The sequence below is a fragment of the Barbus barbus genome (genome assembly GCF_936440315.1).
Source record: "Barbus barbus genome assembly, chromosome: 2".
Taxonomy (NCBI): Eukaryota; Metazoa; Chordata; class Actinopteri; order Cypriniformes; family Cyprinidae; genus Barbus; species Barbus barbus.
The window spans coordinates 31,634,895-31,654,726 of NC_136730.1; the positions used below are offsets into that span (position 1 = coordinate 31,634,895).

General features: G+C 34.5%; 1 protein-coding gene across 1 annotated transcript in view; it reads left to right on the forward strand.

Annotated features, from left to right (window-relative positions):
• The window catches only part of LOC306883430 (arf-GAP with Rho-GAP domain, ANK repeat and PH domain-containing protein 2-like), a 121,871-nt gene extending 108,385 nt beyond the window's left edge, over window positions 1–13,486 (forward strand). The window contains exons 30-33 of the mRNA XM_079438689.1: window positions 2,300–2,335; window positions 2,554–2,617; window positions 11,132–11,254; window positions 11,545–13,486. Coding sequence (XP_079294815.1) covers window positions 2,300–2,335; window positions 2,554–2,617; window positions 11,132–11,254; window positions 11,545–11,874 — 553 coding nt within the window. The 3' untranslated portion in view covers window positions 11,875–13,486. The remainder of the gene's footprint in view (window positions 1–2,299; window positions 2,336–2,553; window positions 2,618–11,131; window positions 11,255–11,544) is intronic.
• Window positions 13,487–19,832: the final 6,346 nt, after the last annotated feature.

Sequence of the window (19,832 nt, forward strand, 5' to 3'; positions counted from 1 at the left end):
CTCTTAAATGACTTTCAATCTGTTTGTATGTTGTTTTATTTTAATGTTACATTGAGGTATTAACATGCATACTATTTAGCTTTTGTTCATTTAAGGGTGTTTCTTCAACTATAGGAATTTTGTTTCCTGGACTACAAAATGAACTCATTTTCACACTCTCATGTTTACATAGTCCAACATACATGCATCACAGGAACCATTATGAACATTTCTACCACAGTGACATTTTCACCACATTTCAAATAGTGTGTGGTGTTTGATAAAATGTGATGGAAATGACATTTTACACATTGTTGGAGCCTGCACATGACATGCAGGGAAAAACAAACAAACAAGATAACGTGATCATTAATTAAGAATTCATTCTACAAAATAAATTGTGGACAAGATTTAGCTAAATTAAAACAAGGGAACAAATGAATTCAATATTGCCACACTTCAACTAAAACAGTTAATAATATGTGGCCACAAATTAGTAAGTTGTGGGAACGAAGTTGTGGCCATGATTTAATTAAATTAAAACTAGGAAACAAAATAATTAATATAACGTGGCCATGATTTGTAAAAACATGTATTTATCAAAGGTTGCCACATTTAAATAAGAGATTAATAAAACGTGGCCACAAATTAACAAGTCATGACAACAAATTTTCAATTTTTTAATTTGTGGTCACAATGTCTTTTTTTTTCACATGTCCTGTGAGAGGCTCTTTTCTAAGGCTAATTTTATAGATAGTTTTTTTTTTTTTTTTTGTAACCTAATGTACACAATTTGGTAATATTTTCACACTTATGGCAAAATGACTGTACAGCTTAATTGGAAACCAAACAAAATGTAATGGCTTTATTAGATGTAATATTTTCCTTGAATGATCATATTTCATCGCAGCCAAGCTCTTCACTGTCAATTTTGATGAAACTGGGTCCCACTTTATATTAAGTGTCCCTAATACCTGTGTATTTGCATAGTAACTAGATGTGTATGTAGTATGTAACAACAGTCTAAGTACATTTTGGTACATAGTATCTGCAGCTCTAATATTTCTGTAACTACACACACGTTACAACACTCAGAATGGTATGTGTAAGTACAAATGTGTAACAGGACATTGGTAACAACACTTTTTGGTAATGAAAGCACAAATGTGTAACAGGACTAACAGCACTTTTTGGTAAAGAAAGTGTTACACTTTATATTGGATTTACCATGTAATTACTCTGATGTTACACAGCAGCGGCCAGTAAGTTAGGCTTTACATATAAATTGTGGTTGGTGTCCAGGAGGTTACACTTTATATTAAGTGGACAGTTCCTGAGGAGTTACCATGTAAGTACACTGGTATTGCTGTGGTGCGCCAACTCCAACTCAAGATCCAACTCCTCCCACTTTACATATCCCTAAACCTATCCGTTTCCACCCCCTGGATCCTAGTTCCACCCCTGAACCTACCCATCTCCACACCCTGGATCAAATTGTTCCAATTACTCTTATACATACTGTTGTACATAATGTAGTTATATAATTCCTGTTATACGAGTACTTAGTGAAGTGAAAAAGTGTGTTGTTACCAATGTCCTATTACACATTTGTACTTACACATACCATTCTGAGTGTTGTTACATGTATGTAGTTACAGAAATATTACAACTGTAGATACTATGTACCAATGTGTACTTACACTGTTGTTACATACTATGTACACATCTAGTTACTATGTAAGTACACAGGTATTAGGGACACTTAATATAAAGGGGACCGAGACGTTACAATAAAGTGTTACCAAATGTTTTTTTTCTTTTGAAAAAAAATTAATAAAAAATACCGGGGACAAAGTGCCAGAGGTTGAATAAACACATTTTAATGCTCATTATGTGACAAGTTGTGTGGAAATAACAGCTGTTTGTCAGCCACAATGACTAAAATGCTGTGTGTAAGGTCAGATTGTTTTGGTTTGAACCATTTAGACCAAGAACCATGAATTTAACAAATTAACGAGAAGTAGGTCAGCAAAACCGTTACATCTGTAAGAGTGTAAAGTATAACAGGCCGTATAACATTGATATAATTCTCTTACACAAGCAAAATAGGTCATCTTTTCTATTAGGCTTGTCAGCTGGCTGTGAAAGTTAAGCTGAATTTAATGGTATCTTAGCACTTTAGAGGTTCTTAAGGGGTCAGACTGTGGCACCATCAGGAAAAGCTGAATATAGTTGTAAATTGATGTGGAGAACCTGAATGAAATGCTGCGAAACTAATGGAGTACTTTCTGCTGTTGTTTTTCTGACTAATTTTCAACAGTTGGGGATTTACTGTTTATACTGAAAAGCAGCAGTGGTAAGTGCAATTAACTCTGTTCCTAATTGCACAGTCAATCACACGCTTCAGCACGGTTTTTAGGAAAAACATTTATAGATTCTTTTTTAATATTTCAGCGTGAAACTTACTAAGGTTTTGTACAGTACTTGAACCACAGAACTGCATGACTGAATTTCAAATAGGACACTTGAGTGCCTCTGTTCTTAATATGTGCCTTTGCATCCTCCCTGAAAAAGGTTTTTCTGCTGTAAAGGGAATGATTCTCAGCAGGACTGGGTCACCTCCATTATCAGAGTGAAGGTGAGCTTTCTTCGTTTTCTAAGTGCTCATAATGTGCAGTTAACATTGTTACAAATGGGTTTGTGAAGAGATTTTTATAATGTAATTTTTTAGAGGGGTACTGTTCCACATCTGGCACTTAGAAGCTCTTTTTTTTTTTTTTTTGAATTTAGCAACCAAAAATGAGGCATTTAGATTCATAAAGTTCCATGATATTACCATGTTTTTTCTTTTTGGAGAAAGAAGGTATCCTGTAAAGTACTTCAGAGTACCTTGTAAATAACGTGGTACATGAATAGGAAAACATGGTATTAACATCTGATACCACAGCTGTACTTCTTTGTGAAAAAGAAGTATGCTTAACTGTATCAAATGTGCACTTGTAGCTTACTTCAAAAGAAAATTTAAATTTAAAAGTACCTTTTAAAACAGTGCACGTGCACTGTTTATAAAATAAAGGCCACTTAGGTGTTCTTAAAGATGTTTTTTGTTATGTTAAGTGCAGTTTGTAATAATGTCAACTTAAGAATTTTATTTCAAATTATATTTAAATCATCAGCTTTAATTAAGCAGATTTATTTTGATTTGTTAACTAACACACTGAAGCATATGTAAAGCACTTGATTATATTTAAACTGCACTGTGTCATTCAGTATTATATTTTAAATTTATATATATGACTCTGGATCAAAAAAACTGTCAAAAGTAGAACGGTTATATTCGTTGCAAAAGCCAACAATGCATTGTATGCGTCAAAATTATTGATTTTTCTTTTATGCCAAAATAATTAGGATATTAAGTAAAGGTCATGTTCCATTAATATATTTTGACAATTTCATTCCAAATATATATGAATTTTTTATTTATTAGTAATATGCATTACTAAGAACTTCATTTGGACAACTTTAAAGGCGATTTTCTCAATATTTACATTTACATTTATGCATTTAGCAGACGCTTTTATCCAAAGCGACTTACATTCAAGTTAGTTTTTACATTTTATCAGCTCTTGCAATATTTCAAATTTTTTGCACCCTCAGATTCCAGATATTCAAATAGTTGTATCTCGGCCACATATTGTCCCATCCAAACAAACCATACACCAATGGAAAGCTTGTATTAATCTCAATAAAAAATTTTTTACCCTTATGACTGGTTTTGTGGTCCAGTGTCACATATTTTAAATGAACTAAATTATAACTTTATCATCTCAAATGTGTAATACCATAAATACAGAACACATACCTGTTTCAGTAGAAATGACATTAAAGTACATTTAGTGTTATATTAGCTTTCTATCAAGGACTGCCAGTTATTTGGTATTCAACTTTAACCATATTTCAAAAACAATAGAGGGAATTATGAAGTTACATATAAAGATGTCCTACATAATTGGGTCAAAAAGCACTCAAAGGTTTTATGTAAATTTAGAATATAATACATTTTAATTTCATTGCAATTTGCATGCTGTTAACATTACATTCTGTTCACACTTAATTCTCTCAGAATTATATTATTTGTACTATTTTTAGTATGCTAAAGTGTGCTTCTTTTTCACAAGAGCCACGATATCCCCACAGTCCTTTTTTTTATAACACTGCATTTCCTTTTCCCAGAGAAAGTTAGATGGAAACTAGCCCTAAGAATTGAGGGAATGTTTTCAAGGTCATCCTCCATGAGTATAAATCACATTATCCGGAAAGGTCTTTTAGCTGAAATAAGGTCATGCAGACTGCCACAATAACACTGGTTCCAGCAGACTCTTCTTTAGACAAGCCGGGCTCTACTACACACAGAGGGCCTGACTCAGCTGATTCACTATTAATAACTTAAACCAAAGGCAAGAGATGGCAGAGAAGTACTGTAGTAGATGATTTAGCCATTGTTTAGATCTCTCCTCCAATCCTCTAACCCTCTCAGATTTTTCCTGCCCCTCTCTTCGGTCCTAATGGCTCATCCTTATCTACTTCCCACAGGTTCGCTGTTTTCATTGTCAAGGTTTATTCTTGCTTTTGCGGCTTTGAGCTGATACGAGGAAGAAAAATAAAGCGCTTCGGTTCTTAATTTTTCCCCTCTTCCAGGGAGGTGGGGCACAGCGAGGTGCTGCAGGTTTTTTTTTTGTTTCTTAAAGCGGTAGAGTAAACGAGTAGTGGAGGGCATGTACCATAATTCAGTGTACATATTGCTGTGTCTCATTATTACATGCACTAAAAGCGGTTGTGCAGTCCATGCAGGTAGATTAATTGATACTCTGTGCACCGAGACTCTTCTAACCTCTCGCTGCTTCCATTTCACCCAGCATTCTGCTTGGCATGTTTCCATAGAAACTGGCGAGCAGTGCTGGGTAAGTAAAGGAACAGGCAGACGAGACCTTCTGCTGCTAAAATGAGGATGTAGACGTGAAGAACAACTCAAAGGCCATAAAGTCACAGTGGAAAGTATGAGCTGTCTTAGTGAGTGTTCAGCTCAGGAATAGGTCCAGAATGTTCCAGCACATTTGTTCCTACATCATTAAGGTCAAAAAGTTAGTGTTAGTTAGAACTCCTGGAGAATATATGGAAGTTTTAAACATTTCACTTGCCTGAGACTTAAAGCTTAAAAAGTAAGGTATACATTTTTTGTATGAAACTATTTCTTCCCGCTGTAAGTTCCCACTGTCATGGAAAATATCAAAATATCAGGTAAAAGTCTGACTTCCTATGGCAAGCCATTTTGACTTTTATTCCTTCACAGGATATGAATTCTTGATATCAATAATTCAGTTTTTACTAGTTAAAATGCTAATTCTACTCATTCTAATTCTAATTAGATTTCTACTAGTAACAATGGCCATTTTTGGATATCAGCAATTGCATTTCCACTAGTAAAAATTAAAATTTTTGATATCAACAATTCAATTTTCACTAGTTAAAATGCTAATTATTAAATTGTTGATATCTGTAATTGTATTTTCACTAGTTAAATGTCACCATAGGCTGCCATTCAAAATCAGTTGTTGATATCAATAATTAATTTCTTACTAGTTGAAATTCCAATTTTACATATCACAAATACAATTCTTACTAGTAAAAATGTCTATTCTTAAATTCTTGATGCCCTCCCAATTGTTGACATCATAAATACATTTTCAGATATCAGAAATGAACATTGTCACTAGTGACAATTAAATTGTTGATATCAAGAATTCAATTGTTGATCTCAAATTATATTTCTACTAGTAAGAAATACAAAGCTGATATGTGCATTTGTAACTAGTAAGAAATACATTTATGATATCTGTAATAGTTTTGTCGCCCTTTTAACATTTAAATATATGTATTGTTTGATATCAGCAATGACATTGTTGATATCAGGTATTTAATTGCTGATATCATCAATTAATTGTTGATATCTGCAACTTAATTATTAGATATTAACATTTAATTTTCACAAATTGTCACTAAAAATAGTTATTTCTGATATCATGAATTTCTTTTTGCATATGTGCATAATTTAATGACGAGTGCCGCCCTTTAGGAATGTTTATGGCGGATAGACGACAAGGTACAGAGCCCAAAAGAGAACGGCACATTCGATTGAAATTATTGGAGTGTGCTTATTGGTTAAGGTTAGGCTTAGTTGTAGGGTTCGTTGCAGCCCACAAGATACAGGGGGCGTGGTTGGATCCACATCTAGGGGTGGAGATTGGTAGGTTTAGGGGGTGGAGATGGGTAGGTTTAGGTAAATGTAAGGTGGGAGGAGTTGGATCTGGATCCAACCATGCCCCCTGGATCTTGTGGGCTGCAGCGAGACACTCCTCTGTAGGGGCGGCATGCATTTAATAATTTTAATAAAAATTATAATTTACACTCAATAATAGATAAATAAAATTATAATTTACACTAATATAAAATAGTCTAATAAAAATAATAATAAGCAATGAAAGATGGGCAAGATTATAATCCTTATTAAAATGAATAATTAATTAATTCTTGCACAAAGAGAAACGCCGGCACGCATTTGGGCACGCAATACGATGACTCGTTCATGTAAATACAATGATAGTAGATATATATAAAAAATAAAGTCCAGTAAAACATTCAAACTTTGTTTGACACATCATTATGTTTTATTTTTAATTTTGGTTGTATTTTTTTATTTGATATATTAGGAGAAAGTGTAATGAAACCAAAAATAAACGTGAAAAAATGACATTGTTATTTTTTATGTTATAGCTAAATGATGCCTTGTTAATTTTTCCTTTAATTATCTGAAGGACTTGGTGGCCTATAAAAAGAAACAGGATGAAACTACTTTTTTAAAACAATTGACAAAACCAAGAAAAAAAAATAAAAAATCCAGCCAAAATATAATCTTTGTTTCATTTATAAAAAAAAAATTAATGAAGGAGGAGCCGTTTCTGCGCATGGTTGTTCTACCGCCATCTTTGGCCTATACTGATGCTACTAAGAGGATTATGGGAAAACCAGACCTAATTAATATTCATGAACTCATTACCATAGCTAGACTGCTTAAGGGGCAGTCGTGGCCTAATGGATAGAGAATTGGACTTGTAACCTGAAGGTTGTGGGCTCGAGTCTCAGGTCCGGCAGGGATTGTAGGTGGGGGGAGTGAATACCAGCACTCTCTTCACCCTCAATACCACGACTGAGGTGAGACCCTTGAGCAAGGCACCGAACCCCCAACTGCTCCCCGGGTACCGCAGCATTGGCTGCCCACTGCTCCTGGTGTATGTTCACTACTGTGTGTACACTTGGATGGGTTAAATGCAGAGCACAAATTCTGAGTATGGGTGGCCACACACCACTTCCCTATTTCTTTTTTTTCCTATTCTTAATAGAAGTTTTTTTACTAGTTAAAATATTAAGATATCAGTAATTCTATTTTCACTAGTTGCAAGGGCAATTTCAGATATCAGCTGGCTTTGTTGATATCAATAATTATTTTGTTACTAGTAAAAATGTGAATTCTTGATATCAGTAAATGTATTTCAACATGTTACATTTGTTATTTCTGATATCTGAAAATGCATTTCAGATATCAATATAATTTCTGACATCTAAAATGTCTTACTAGTAACAATCACATTCATTATATCAGAAATGATCATTGTCACTAGAGATAATTCAATTGTTCATATCAAGAATAGACATTTTTACTAGTAATAATTGTATTTGTGATATGTGAAACTGGAATTTCAACTAGTAAGAAATTAATTCTTGACATCAACAACTGATTTTGAATGGCAGCCTATGGTGACATTTAACTAGTGAAAATACAGATATCAACAGTTATAGTTTTTACTAGTTGAAATTTAGTTCCTGAAATCAAGAATTAGTATTTTAACTCATGAAAACGGAATTGTTGATATCAAGAATTAACATGGTTACTAGTGGGTTACTAGTGGAAATGCAATTGCTGATATCAAACATTTACGGTGACGCATTGCTGCCGCAGACATAATATTTTTTTCCACTCAATTATGTGGTAATAACGAGATCTTTTCTCGTAATAACAAGATCTTTTCTCGTTAGAACGACATCTTTTCTCGTAATAATGAGATGTCGTAAAAAACAATATAATTTTCTCTTTTTTTTCTCGTAATAACGACATTATTTCATAAAAAAAGATATGTTTTCCGTTATAATAGATATATGGTACATTATGTAAGGGAGCTGAGCGATTGTCCGCGCTGCTGTCGCCACAGTCTGACATAAACGAGGATCATTTGAATAATGAATAATACACTGTTAAATGTATTTTAATGTAATGGTTTCAATTGTAGCGGCATGTTTATTAGGATTAATCTCCAATCTGTCTACAAAATAGTGCTATCCAATAACTGCACTCAGACCTATGAATTGTTAGCCTATATGATCAGATCAAAACAGTTATTTTCGAATAATCAACTCTGGGCTTGGAATATTTTTTTATTTGAATGACTGAAGTTTGATTTAACAACAAATCGATATATGAACAAAGAAATAAAGATTTTGTCTAATAGGCTAATATTATAATAGGCTATTATTATTAGCATTAGCCATTGTTATTATTTCGTTGTGTTTGGCAAACGGGCAAACAAAAATTAAGCTAGAATTTTCTTATTTTTTGTTCGTGGGTTAAAAAATGAGCTTATGCTTTAATAGTTAGGCTGCATTACGCTGCCCGGGAGGGACTGTCTTCGGTTTACTTAGTTTTGTCGTGGCCACGAGAAATTAATTAGTGGGAACATGATATTATGTCGAGGTCACAAGATCATTTTTTCGAGGTACGACATGTCGTGGCCTCGAAATGTTGAGGGAACGACATATTTTTCTCGTGGCCACGAGTTTAATGTGTAAACAAACCTACATGACTATAGCAACCTGGGATTATCAGGGATTCATTAATATTTTATTTTGAATTAAGAAATTACGATATTAATTATTATAGAAATTATTACATAATTAAATTATTATATTGGCCATAGGCTACGCTGGCACGCCTTATGTCTAAAGGTCTACTTAAATAAAACAATCAAAAACAAATATATTTAATTCGTATAGCCTAAATCCAACAAGAGGTACAGTCTTTCCTGTGAGCTCATCTGTACTATTGTGCTCACACCCAGGCGCAGCGCAGCCTATTCATTCAGTATAAAGCAAAGCCTGGAATTCAACCCATAAGAAGAACACGATGCGTGCACTTGATTCAAAAAAGCTCATTTAATAATATAAAATCATTAATATATAATCAGACTAAAGTAGCTAGCAAGGCTGCCCATGCATGTGAAACAAATATTAAAGCAGCTCATTTGTTTAGCCACGAACAAAAACAGAACGAAATAATAATAATAATAATAATAATTATTATTATTATTATTATTATAAAACTATTAGAAAATCTCTTTATTTCTTTTTGTTCCCATTTCAGTTTGTTGTTAAATCAAACTTCAGTCATTCAAATAAAGAAATATTCCAAGCCCAGAGTCGATTATTCAAAAATAACTGTTTTGATCTGATCATATATCCTAACAATTCATGGGTCTGAGTGCAGTTACGAGAAAAGATGTCGTTTTAATGAGAAAAGATCTTGTTATTACGAGAAAAGATGTCGTTTTAACGAGAAAAGATCTCGTTACGAGAAAAGATGTCGTTTTAACGAGAAAAGATCTCGTTATTACGAGAAAAGATTTCGTTTTAACGAGAAAAGATCTCGTTATTACGAGAAAAGATGTCGTTTTAACGAGAAAAGATCTCGTTACGAGAAAATGTCGTTTTAACGAGAAAAGATCTCGTTATTACGAGAAAAGATGTTGTTTTAACGAGAAAAGATCTCGTTATAACGAGAAAAGAGCTCATTGTAACGACATAATTGAGTGGAAAAAATATTATGTCTGTGGCAGCAATGCGTCACCGTAAAAAATAGCCATTGTTACTAGTAGAAATATAATTCCTGATATCAAGAATTAACATTTGAACCAGTAAAAACGGAATTGTTGATATCAAGAATTCATATCCTGAGAATGAATAAAAGTCAAAATGGCCTGCCATAGACTTCCAGGCCTAGAAATGTCATGAGAATGAATAAAATCTTAGTTAATATAAATACAGTGGTTGGAAGGTAATGATATTCCTTAAAACATTATTATAAAGGAGTTTTACTAAATAATTTACTATTTACTAAACATTTTTGAGTTGGAAAATCTAGAATGCTTAGCATTCAAGAGGAATGTGTCACTGTAATATTTGCATACTAAATTACATTAGGTCTTATTCCTATTTGCATACTTGCATATTGTGAATGCCTTTTTGTTCTTGCATATGTTTAACTATTTATAGTCACATAGAGTGTTGATATTAATGTTCAGCTGACATCATTTACTACCGTTCACACGTTAGCTGTCAGTAAAATTGTTTCATGTTTTTGAGAGAGGTCTTGTATGCTCATCGGCTGCATTTATTGTGAAATATAACTGTTTTTTATTTTATATACTTTAAAATGTAATCATTCCTGATTTCAAAGCTGAATTTTCAGACGCTATAACTCCAGACTTCAGTGTTACACGATCCTCCAGAAATCATTCTAATTTAGTGTTCAAGAAACATTTCTTATTATTATTTGCGTTGAAAACAGTTGTGCTGCTTAATATTTTTGTGGACACCATTATACATTTTTCCAGGATTCTGTGAAGAATAGAAATTTGAAAATAAGATATTTTTGTAACATTTTAAATGTCCTTACTGTCACTTTTCATCAGTAATTAATGTACCGATATGAATTGAAGTATTAATTTCTTTAAAAAACAAATCCCAGATCAACCCAAACGTTTCTGTGCCTTAACTGTCTAGCAAAGACTGGTATTTCCTTTAGGGTTTTTCTAGTAATGTTCCTTTGTAAAATATTTGATTGGCTAGAAGCTCAAACAGTAGAGCATTGCGCTGATATCAACAAGATCATGTGTTTGATTTTGCATAGACTCATAAAATGGAAAATCTTCAACACAATGTAAAATAAAAGCAACTTGTAAATGCTTAAATATAAATGTGTTTACAGCATGCCAGTGACTTATGGCCTAAAGACCTAAGGCAGTGCACATCGTTACCTTATAACCTGAGCAGAGGAAGAACATCCACTTACAGCACTGCAAAGACCAGCACAACCAAACACCAGAGAGAGGTCAGCATTAAACCTGCTCTACACTCACATAAATGTCACAAATACTCGACAAACCTTTTCATTTAATGTTGCTTAATGACTTTTGTGCTTCAATGAGCACTTCTAAAGGCCAGAACAGTTGGCAGTAGATCAACCCTCATCTCCATCTTTGTTGTCAGTTAAACAGTATCCATGTCTTCTTGTCCAGAAAAATGGTTGTTGGAATTGGACATCAAGTTTATCCACTGCATACAAAACAGCCTTTGACTCATATAGCCATGTATATCCATGTATTTCTCCCTGTTCTGCAGGCTAAAGGGAAATCAGTCTTCACTACAAGTATAGAAGGTTCAAATACGCAAAACCAAATGACCACAGATGTGAGCAACCAACCGGACTTGATGCATAAATTGGCAAGCAGTGAAGGAACTCCGAGTGTCTCCGGGCTTGAAATGGTGATTGATGACACACTCCACTCTCATCGTAGACCATCACTTCAAGATGACCCCAGCGCTCTCACCCAACTATCACAGAAGAAGGCTGTGTTGATCAGCAGAGGTGCGAAGTTGCCACAAAGCCTCATTAATGAACTAAGTACTGTTCTCAACAAAACAGGACGCTCTCTGAAAGAAGACGATTAAGAGAGACATACACAGACTGAAAGACAAGAGCCTTGTCCATTGCACTTCCATTGTGCATGAGGAAAAACCAAGACCAACCCACAAAGCACAGTAGCCTCTCAGTAAGGAAGTCACTTGTACTACTCTTCTTTTTTTTTTACATATGGACATGGAGAGTAAGTACAGGAAATGTTTAAACTTGGATGTAAAGACTTTTTTTGCGCACAACTACAGCTGTTTGCCATAGGTTGCGTTAAGCCTTTATCCATCAATTTAGAACAATACAATTCAGTATTATTGACCATTAGTGATTGTTTAGGCTTTTGCATGGTAACATGTATTTCCCTCTTTATTCTCATATTTGTATTTTTGATTAGGTTGAAAAAGATACTACTAGACAATGATGTTCCAATATCATCATACATCTTCATATTCTGTAACTGGTTGTTCTGAGATGAGTGGAATGGAAACATTAGCATAAGTTGGCATGAAACGGAATGTTACCCTATTCTCTAAATTCTTACTATTAATCATATTGTGAACGATTCATCCATGCAAATGTTTTTTTTTTTCTTCTTTTTTTTGGCCTCGTAATATTCAATTTAAATATCATAAATCCGAAAAAAAGGATCTTGCGCTACATCTGCTATATTGCAACTTTAATTTATTAGGTATCATGAACGGTGACTAATAGTTTTACAGCATTAGTTAGTCTATGAGGTTAAAGTTAATTTCCACATATTTAACATATTTAACATTTCAAGTTACATTAAATAGCATTGATGTCTTATGAGCAAACATGAAATAACTATGAACAGTTGTCCTGCATGTTCATAAATCAACACTAGTAAAAATGTGAATTTGTGATACCTAATGCATTGGCTAATGTTAACAAATTGAGCCTTACTGTAAAGTAATTTTACAAGAGGTCATTTTTAGTTCAGTTCAACTATTTTTGGTTCAATTTTGATCATTTTAATGCTGATGTGCTTCAAGATGTACCAAGCATGTTTCTGACTTCTGAATTGTGTGGCCTTTTTATAGTTGGGTACAAAAATAGCCCTGCTGTTTTCCCTCATTCTCATTCCTCTGTTTTCGTGCTAGCGGAGGTTGAAGACACTACCAGACAATGATGCTCCAATTGCATTGATCTGTTTAGAACTTATCAAACCTCCACGTAATGAAAGTGGCTGTTCAGAAGTGAGCTGAATTAGTCATTACAATCCTAATGGTATACCACGTGCTTTTTTTCAAGAGAATCTAGTGCCTATTTATAGTTGGATACAAAACTTACCCAGCATTCGAAACACTCCAAAGTTGTTGAATAATGCATAATAGTATGAGAGCATACACACTGAATATTGTCACCCAGTTTGATATTAAATATTTATAGTTGACATTTTATGTAGATTATGAATAACTTAACAGCCATCTGCATTTCATGGCTGCTTTTAAAATGGTAATCATGCACTCTGTCTGTCATCAAAACATGTAACATACTAAAGTCTGTGTGACATGTAAATACAGTTAAATGGTTCATATAGTACACTAGCATTCAAAAGTTTGAGGTAGGTAAGATTATTTCATTTTTAAAGAAGTCTTGTATGCTCACCAATGCTGCATATATTTGATTAAAATAAAACAACAATAAAATTAAATTAAAAACAGTAATACTGTAAAACATTACAATTTAAGATAACTATTCTCTATTTTAATATATTAATTAATTTGTTAACAAAATAATATTTTTTTTGCTAGTTAAAATAAAATAAATGCTAACATAAATAAAATGAAATACTTTTTTATTTTAGCTTATTTCCAAGTCGATGTATATCATTTTCATGTAGTTAAACCTGAAATAACTAAAACTTAAATAAAAATAACTGATAAAAATGTAAAACTATATAGTTTATAATATATGTTTAGAAAATTACTAAATTGCTTTAACTATAATTGAACGTGAAAGGAGCAAATCTAATTCAAAATATTAACAAAAACTAGTATCTCAATGCTACTAAAATTTCAAAAGAACAGCATTTATTTAGAGATAGTTTTTATAAAATATATAAAATTTTATATAAAAGCCTTTACTGGACCTTTTGATTAATTTAATGCATCTTTACTAAATAAAAGTTAAAAAAAAAAATCTTACCCCAAACTTTTGTACGGTAGTGTATATACTGTACTGTATATATGTTGCATCTGCTTATTTGCAGTCACTTTACAAGTGCTCTCTCAACTCTGTATAAATATACTGGAGCACTGCCAGTGGTTTATGATCTGCTTGTAAAAGTATGCTGCTGCCATTTTGATTTGAGAGTGTTTCTGTGACTCTTAAAGTGTTAATCAGGTTGTATTCCATGTGTTTTATTGTCTTCATCTGATTTACCGTCTGTAATCAGCCAGAGTTGTAAGTGACACACCTGCGCCATCTCCCTCATTAAAGTTTTTATGCTTGCATTAATTAGCGTGTTTATAAATGACGACTGTCAGATGCTGACACCTTGAGCGTTGCCACATGTTACGGTTTTGATTGAAACATGTCGCTTCTGTGCTCCTGTCACTCAAAGCGCACACATGTGTTTGTTCTCACCTGTTTCCGCTGTGCTTCCCACCTAAGCATTACTGCTACGCTGTGCTGGCGCTTCTCTCTCATCTGAAGGTCACCATATGGCAGGAGTGTGGGAAATGAAGGACCTCAAATAATTGAAAACATTATGCGTGACTTTGACACACAAAGGAAGGTCGGCTGTGTAGTGGTGAAATCCAGGCGTTTTGAATGAATTAGCTGGGCTGCATCTGTTACCTGCCAATTATATTGGCTACTGTTTTCTGGAAGTTTTATTAAAGGTTTTGTTTTGCTTACATTTTGATTGAGCACATTAATAGCTCTATTTTTTTTAGCAGCAGCAATTGTTTGCTTTTACACTCGTCCTACTAACTTTGGGCTGACCAAACTACAATAAGAGTCACGCCAGGCAAAAGCTCCCAAATCACCTCCCCAAAATCCATTTAAAAAAGAGATTAAGCTAATATGACAAACATTTGCTCATAAAAGATGCAGCCTGTCCCTATAGTCTGTTACTTCTCTCAGGCTTTTGTTTTATCAGTACAAAGTCTATTCATTGTTAAGACTGAAAAGCAAGCATCGCCGAAGACTCTCAACCACCGAGCTTTCAGATTTCATCACTAATGCATAACCTTCCCCTCATGCTATTAGTCAGTAAACACTGAGCAGTCCAGAGAGATTACAACAGTCAATAAAGCAAGTTAGGTTTTTAATTTGCACAACAAAATAGGAAAGGTGGGACAATGCGGCTAGGCACAACGCAGGCAGCGAGTGGCTCTTGTGGGACAATTAATGTTAAACTATTCAAATGATGGACTTAAGAGCTTAATTAAATAAATGCTAGTGTGTTTTTTGTTGTAAGAGTGTTAAATAACTGGTGAGGCATTACAATGTCGCTTTTTTCTGACCTCTCATTTGTGTGATTTTGCAGTGCATTGCTGAACTATAATATACTTATTAAAACATCTCTAAGTGATTTACACTGTTGTATGTAGGACATATAGAATACATACAGTATATAGATATATATTTCTGCTTATATTATAAACTGCAACCTTATATCTTTGACATAATTTCTCATAACTGTGACTTTATATCTCACAGTGAAACAATGTTTCGGAATATTTTTATTGTAATTCTGACTTTATAGCTTTAATTTCTGTCACTTTATCTCACAATATGATTTAATTTCTAAGTGTAATGTAAGTGTGACTATATACACCACTGTCTAAAATGTTTAGTCAGTAAGTGTTTTTTATTATTTATTAATACTCTTAATTCGGCAAGGATGTAAAATTGATCAAAAGTGACAGTTACGTCATTTATAATGTTACTAACGATTTCTATTCATCAAAAAATTACTTTTGTTTCCACAAAAATATTTGCGACCCCCCTCAAAAAATGAGATGAATCATCTAAATTTATTAAATCCCTTTAATAAATTAAATTCAATCACATCAATATTTAACATATTTATCATTATTGTTAATAATAATAATAATAAACAAATCCGCATATTAGAATGATTTCTGAAGAATAATGTGGCTCTGACTGGAGTAATTCAGATTTGCCGTCTCAGTAATAAATGACATTTTAATAGATATTTAAACAGAAAACAGTATTTTATATAATGATATTTCCAAATATTGCTGTTTTAACTCTATAAATGAAAACATTTCAACTTTAGTGTATACCCCAGACTTTATATCTTACAATGTGGCTGTCTTATTTCAAAGAACATTAGAGTTTCTCTTCAAGTCTGTAATTGTAGGCGCTAGCTTTTTCCTGATTGTTCAACAATGCGTATGAGTCTGCTGTCTTCCCACTAATGAACGTCCACTCCGATGAAATCAAAGTAAGACAACTGTGCCCACAGCATAAACAAAGACACAGATCTTCATGTTGATATTGGCCACTCCAATTGGACACACAGCCATATTGCTGCCTGCTAGCTAACAGACGATGGGGCTAAATTACCATGAGGACTGGAAAAGCAGAAATCCACAGACAATGATGTTAGCGATACAAAATTCTAGCGAATAAAAGACCGCAATCTTATCTGAAAATTATGACAATTGCATTCATCACAGCCTGTTTGTTTGTGCACTTCGATTACAGACCGTTGCGGCAATTTACCGTGTTTTTCACACCGGCTGCCTGTCTTCTCCATCCCCTTCTGCTGGCCTCAGAGGTTAAATACCCATTGTTATGTTATATGCCATACCTAATCAAGAGAGTCAGAGCATAATGAAAGCCAAGGAACATATGTCTACTACTAACAGATAATAAACCGATATTCCCTCTATATTATTCACGGATGAGATGAGATTTAGGGGGTTATGAATCATTACAAGGCTTATCTTATCAAAATTAATAACCCTAATGGTATTGCACCAGTTGTTCAGTTGGCACAGGAGCTCAGATTTTGGATCATAATGTGCATCGCCACAATCCATCTCATCCCATTATGCCTTTTATCTGATGTAAATAAAGCAACTCTCGTCGGACAGCAAGATGTCTGATTGGCCACAAAACTACAATGGTGGCTAATTAGCAGCTAAAAGACAATGTAGGGCTGATGGGAGATAATATCTGCACCCACATGCTGAAATTGCTCAGAAAAGCAGATGCCTTCAACATTGCGTGTAAGTGAGAAAATCAAAGAGAGAAAGGGGTAATCAAAAAAAAGAGGCCTGTTTAGAGATAAAAATAACCATATTATAATAGGAGGAAAATGTATGAATTAGCCAATGTATCATTTATATATCTTAACATCGAACCATAAAAATATATTACAAAAACCAATGCATGTGCGTGCACATGTCTATTTAACCTTGCTGTTCAGTTATTAGTGTTATTGTGGCATGCATGACTGAGGGTTGGGTAACTACGGCAACGGTAGCCTAAATGATTTTTACTATGCTAGCCTCTGACATCAATTTGTCACTGACTGCATCACCGCTGCCCTGTACTTGCATTTCGATAACAAACTTTGGCTGCGTTCATTCTGTCATATTTATGCTGCCAGTGCTACATCCAGCGCAAGCCAGACTAATACTTTAACCTAATTTGTCAGAGCATTTATCATCTCTTTACTCCCTCGCTCACTTGCCTGCTTTCTCTGTCTTTCAGTCTTGCTCCCGGTCCGTCCACCCAGTTCCACTAAAGACTGAGTCACATAAATTTTTTTCTTCTTTCTTCTTTTTTTTTTTTTTGTCAGTCATGATTGAAAGCCACTCAGAAACATTGCTATTTTTAAGATAAAATTGATTTTAGGTCGCAGTGAACAAAACCATCTGCTTTGTTCATTTTAATCCAAAGTTGCTCATTTAGTCTCTTTAGGGATTCGACTATTCAATCTGGAGTCACTATTTTATGGAAAAAAATAAAATAATAATCTTTCAGATATCTCACTGAGTACTGGCTGACTTTCACTAACCTTCCCTGTTATGCAGTCACATTTCTGCTATTTTCAAAACTTTTTCTGTCTCGGTTTTCACACTAATAAGACTTTCTCTCCTGTCTTAATTAGCATCATCCACTAGTGTTTATGCAGACAGGCGATTCAGGTCATAGACAAACTGGGACGGTAGTGGCTCGCCTGCTTATTTTCCTGCATATGTTTGCAGAAGGCTGGATAAAAATTCATCTTAGCTGTTGATCGGGTGCTGAAATACTGGGAGATGGTGAATAATTGATGCTGTGGTCCTATCACGAGGGCGTCTGGTGATATCTTTAAACTTCCATAACTTGCGCCTGATTTCTATGTCTTAATTTCCTGCATGGACATGGCATGGACAGATGTCCACTAGAATGGGCTCTAAATAATATATGAACAGAGGAAACCAACCCAATAAGGGTCAACACACTGTTGGTCTACACAACAGTGAGAGATGCAAAAACACGGCATTAGTTGTGATGGCAAAAAGGAAAACCAGTTCCAGAAGAAGATATTTTGAGGAATGTTGGTAACCAATCTTGGTCATCATTGATTTCCATCTCAAAATATATTTTTTATTTTCCACAGAAAGTCATACAGGTTTAGAATAACACGAGGATGAATAAATTACAGAATTTTTTTTGGGGGGGTGAACTATTCCTTTACAGATTAAAGAAGTTTCAATTGAAGAAGGCAGATGAAAACATCAAAAAGAAGCTAAACAAGGAGTCAAGAAAAAGAAAAGAGCAAGACTTACAAACCAGCAAGTGCTGCCATGATGAAACCTCGCTTTCCACGGCCAAGACAAATATCCACAGCCGTTTATCTGCTGCATTTATCAGACCTGCCTCTTGCGTTTTATCTTAATGAAGGATTCTGTTTACACATGGCTGCCCGTGTCAGTCCAGACCTCACCACTGCTCTCGTTTCCTCAGACAGTAAATACTTTGAATAAATGAAACAGGACGAAAGCTGAGGCAAACAGATACCCACTACAGAAAGAGATGTGGTACGACCATTTCTCATATCTGGAAGGGCTTGAGGGCTTAATGGAAGGCATTGTGAGACTGCCTCTGTAATTTGTCACATCAGCTTTAAGTCTGTAGCTTTCGTGGGGTTGAAAAACGGAGAGCACTCCACACCACAAAGAGCAATTAACCAGGCTTTGTCCTCTGTGTTGCCATGCTTTTCCGCATTGTTTGGTGAAAGAGGGTGGCATGTATCGGTCGGTGCAGACACACACTTCGGCTCTGTCTCATTCCATTCCCTAATTCCTTATGACATGATGCAATATATTGTGAAAATAAATTCTACTAAGGGTCTTTAACGACAAAACATTGGGTTAATGACCTGTGACTTGATTACAAGGTTGTACATTCAAACATAGCTGATAGTTATCCACAAACTCACTGTAACCTTCCAACACTGATGTCTTTCTGGTATTATTTTGTCATTGGTGGTATTAAAGACCATTTTGAAAATCAGTCCATTTTGGACTATAAAACAAAACGTACAGACAGTTACGACTTGATATGTATATAGCAGGGCCTGGAAGGTCCATGTGCTAGCTCCAATTACACACTTTCCTAGACCTTGATTAGCTGGTTCAGGTGTCCACTTAGGGTTGGAACTCTGAAACAACAAGGCTTTTGGGTTCCTCTCAATGAACAGTGATGAGAATTTACCAACAGTGGTCCAAGGAGGGACAAACTACAAACCGGTGAGCTTAACGAAGGCTATCCCATCTGGTCTGAGTCAAGAGAAAGTCCCACAGAATTGTAATGATGTTAGGAATGTGCCACAACACACACTGATTGAGGAACAGGAATGATTTGAGGAACATATAGAGTTCAAGGCATTTGCTTGGCCTCCAAATTCCCCAGATCTCAATCTAATCCAAAAAGTTTGATGCACAGCGATGCATCGTAACCTACAGGATATGCTGCTAACGTCTTGGTGCCAGATACTACA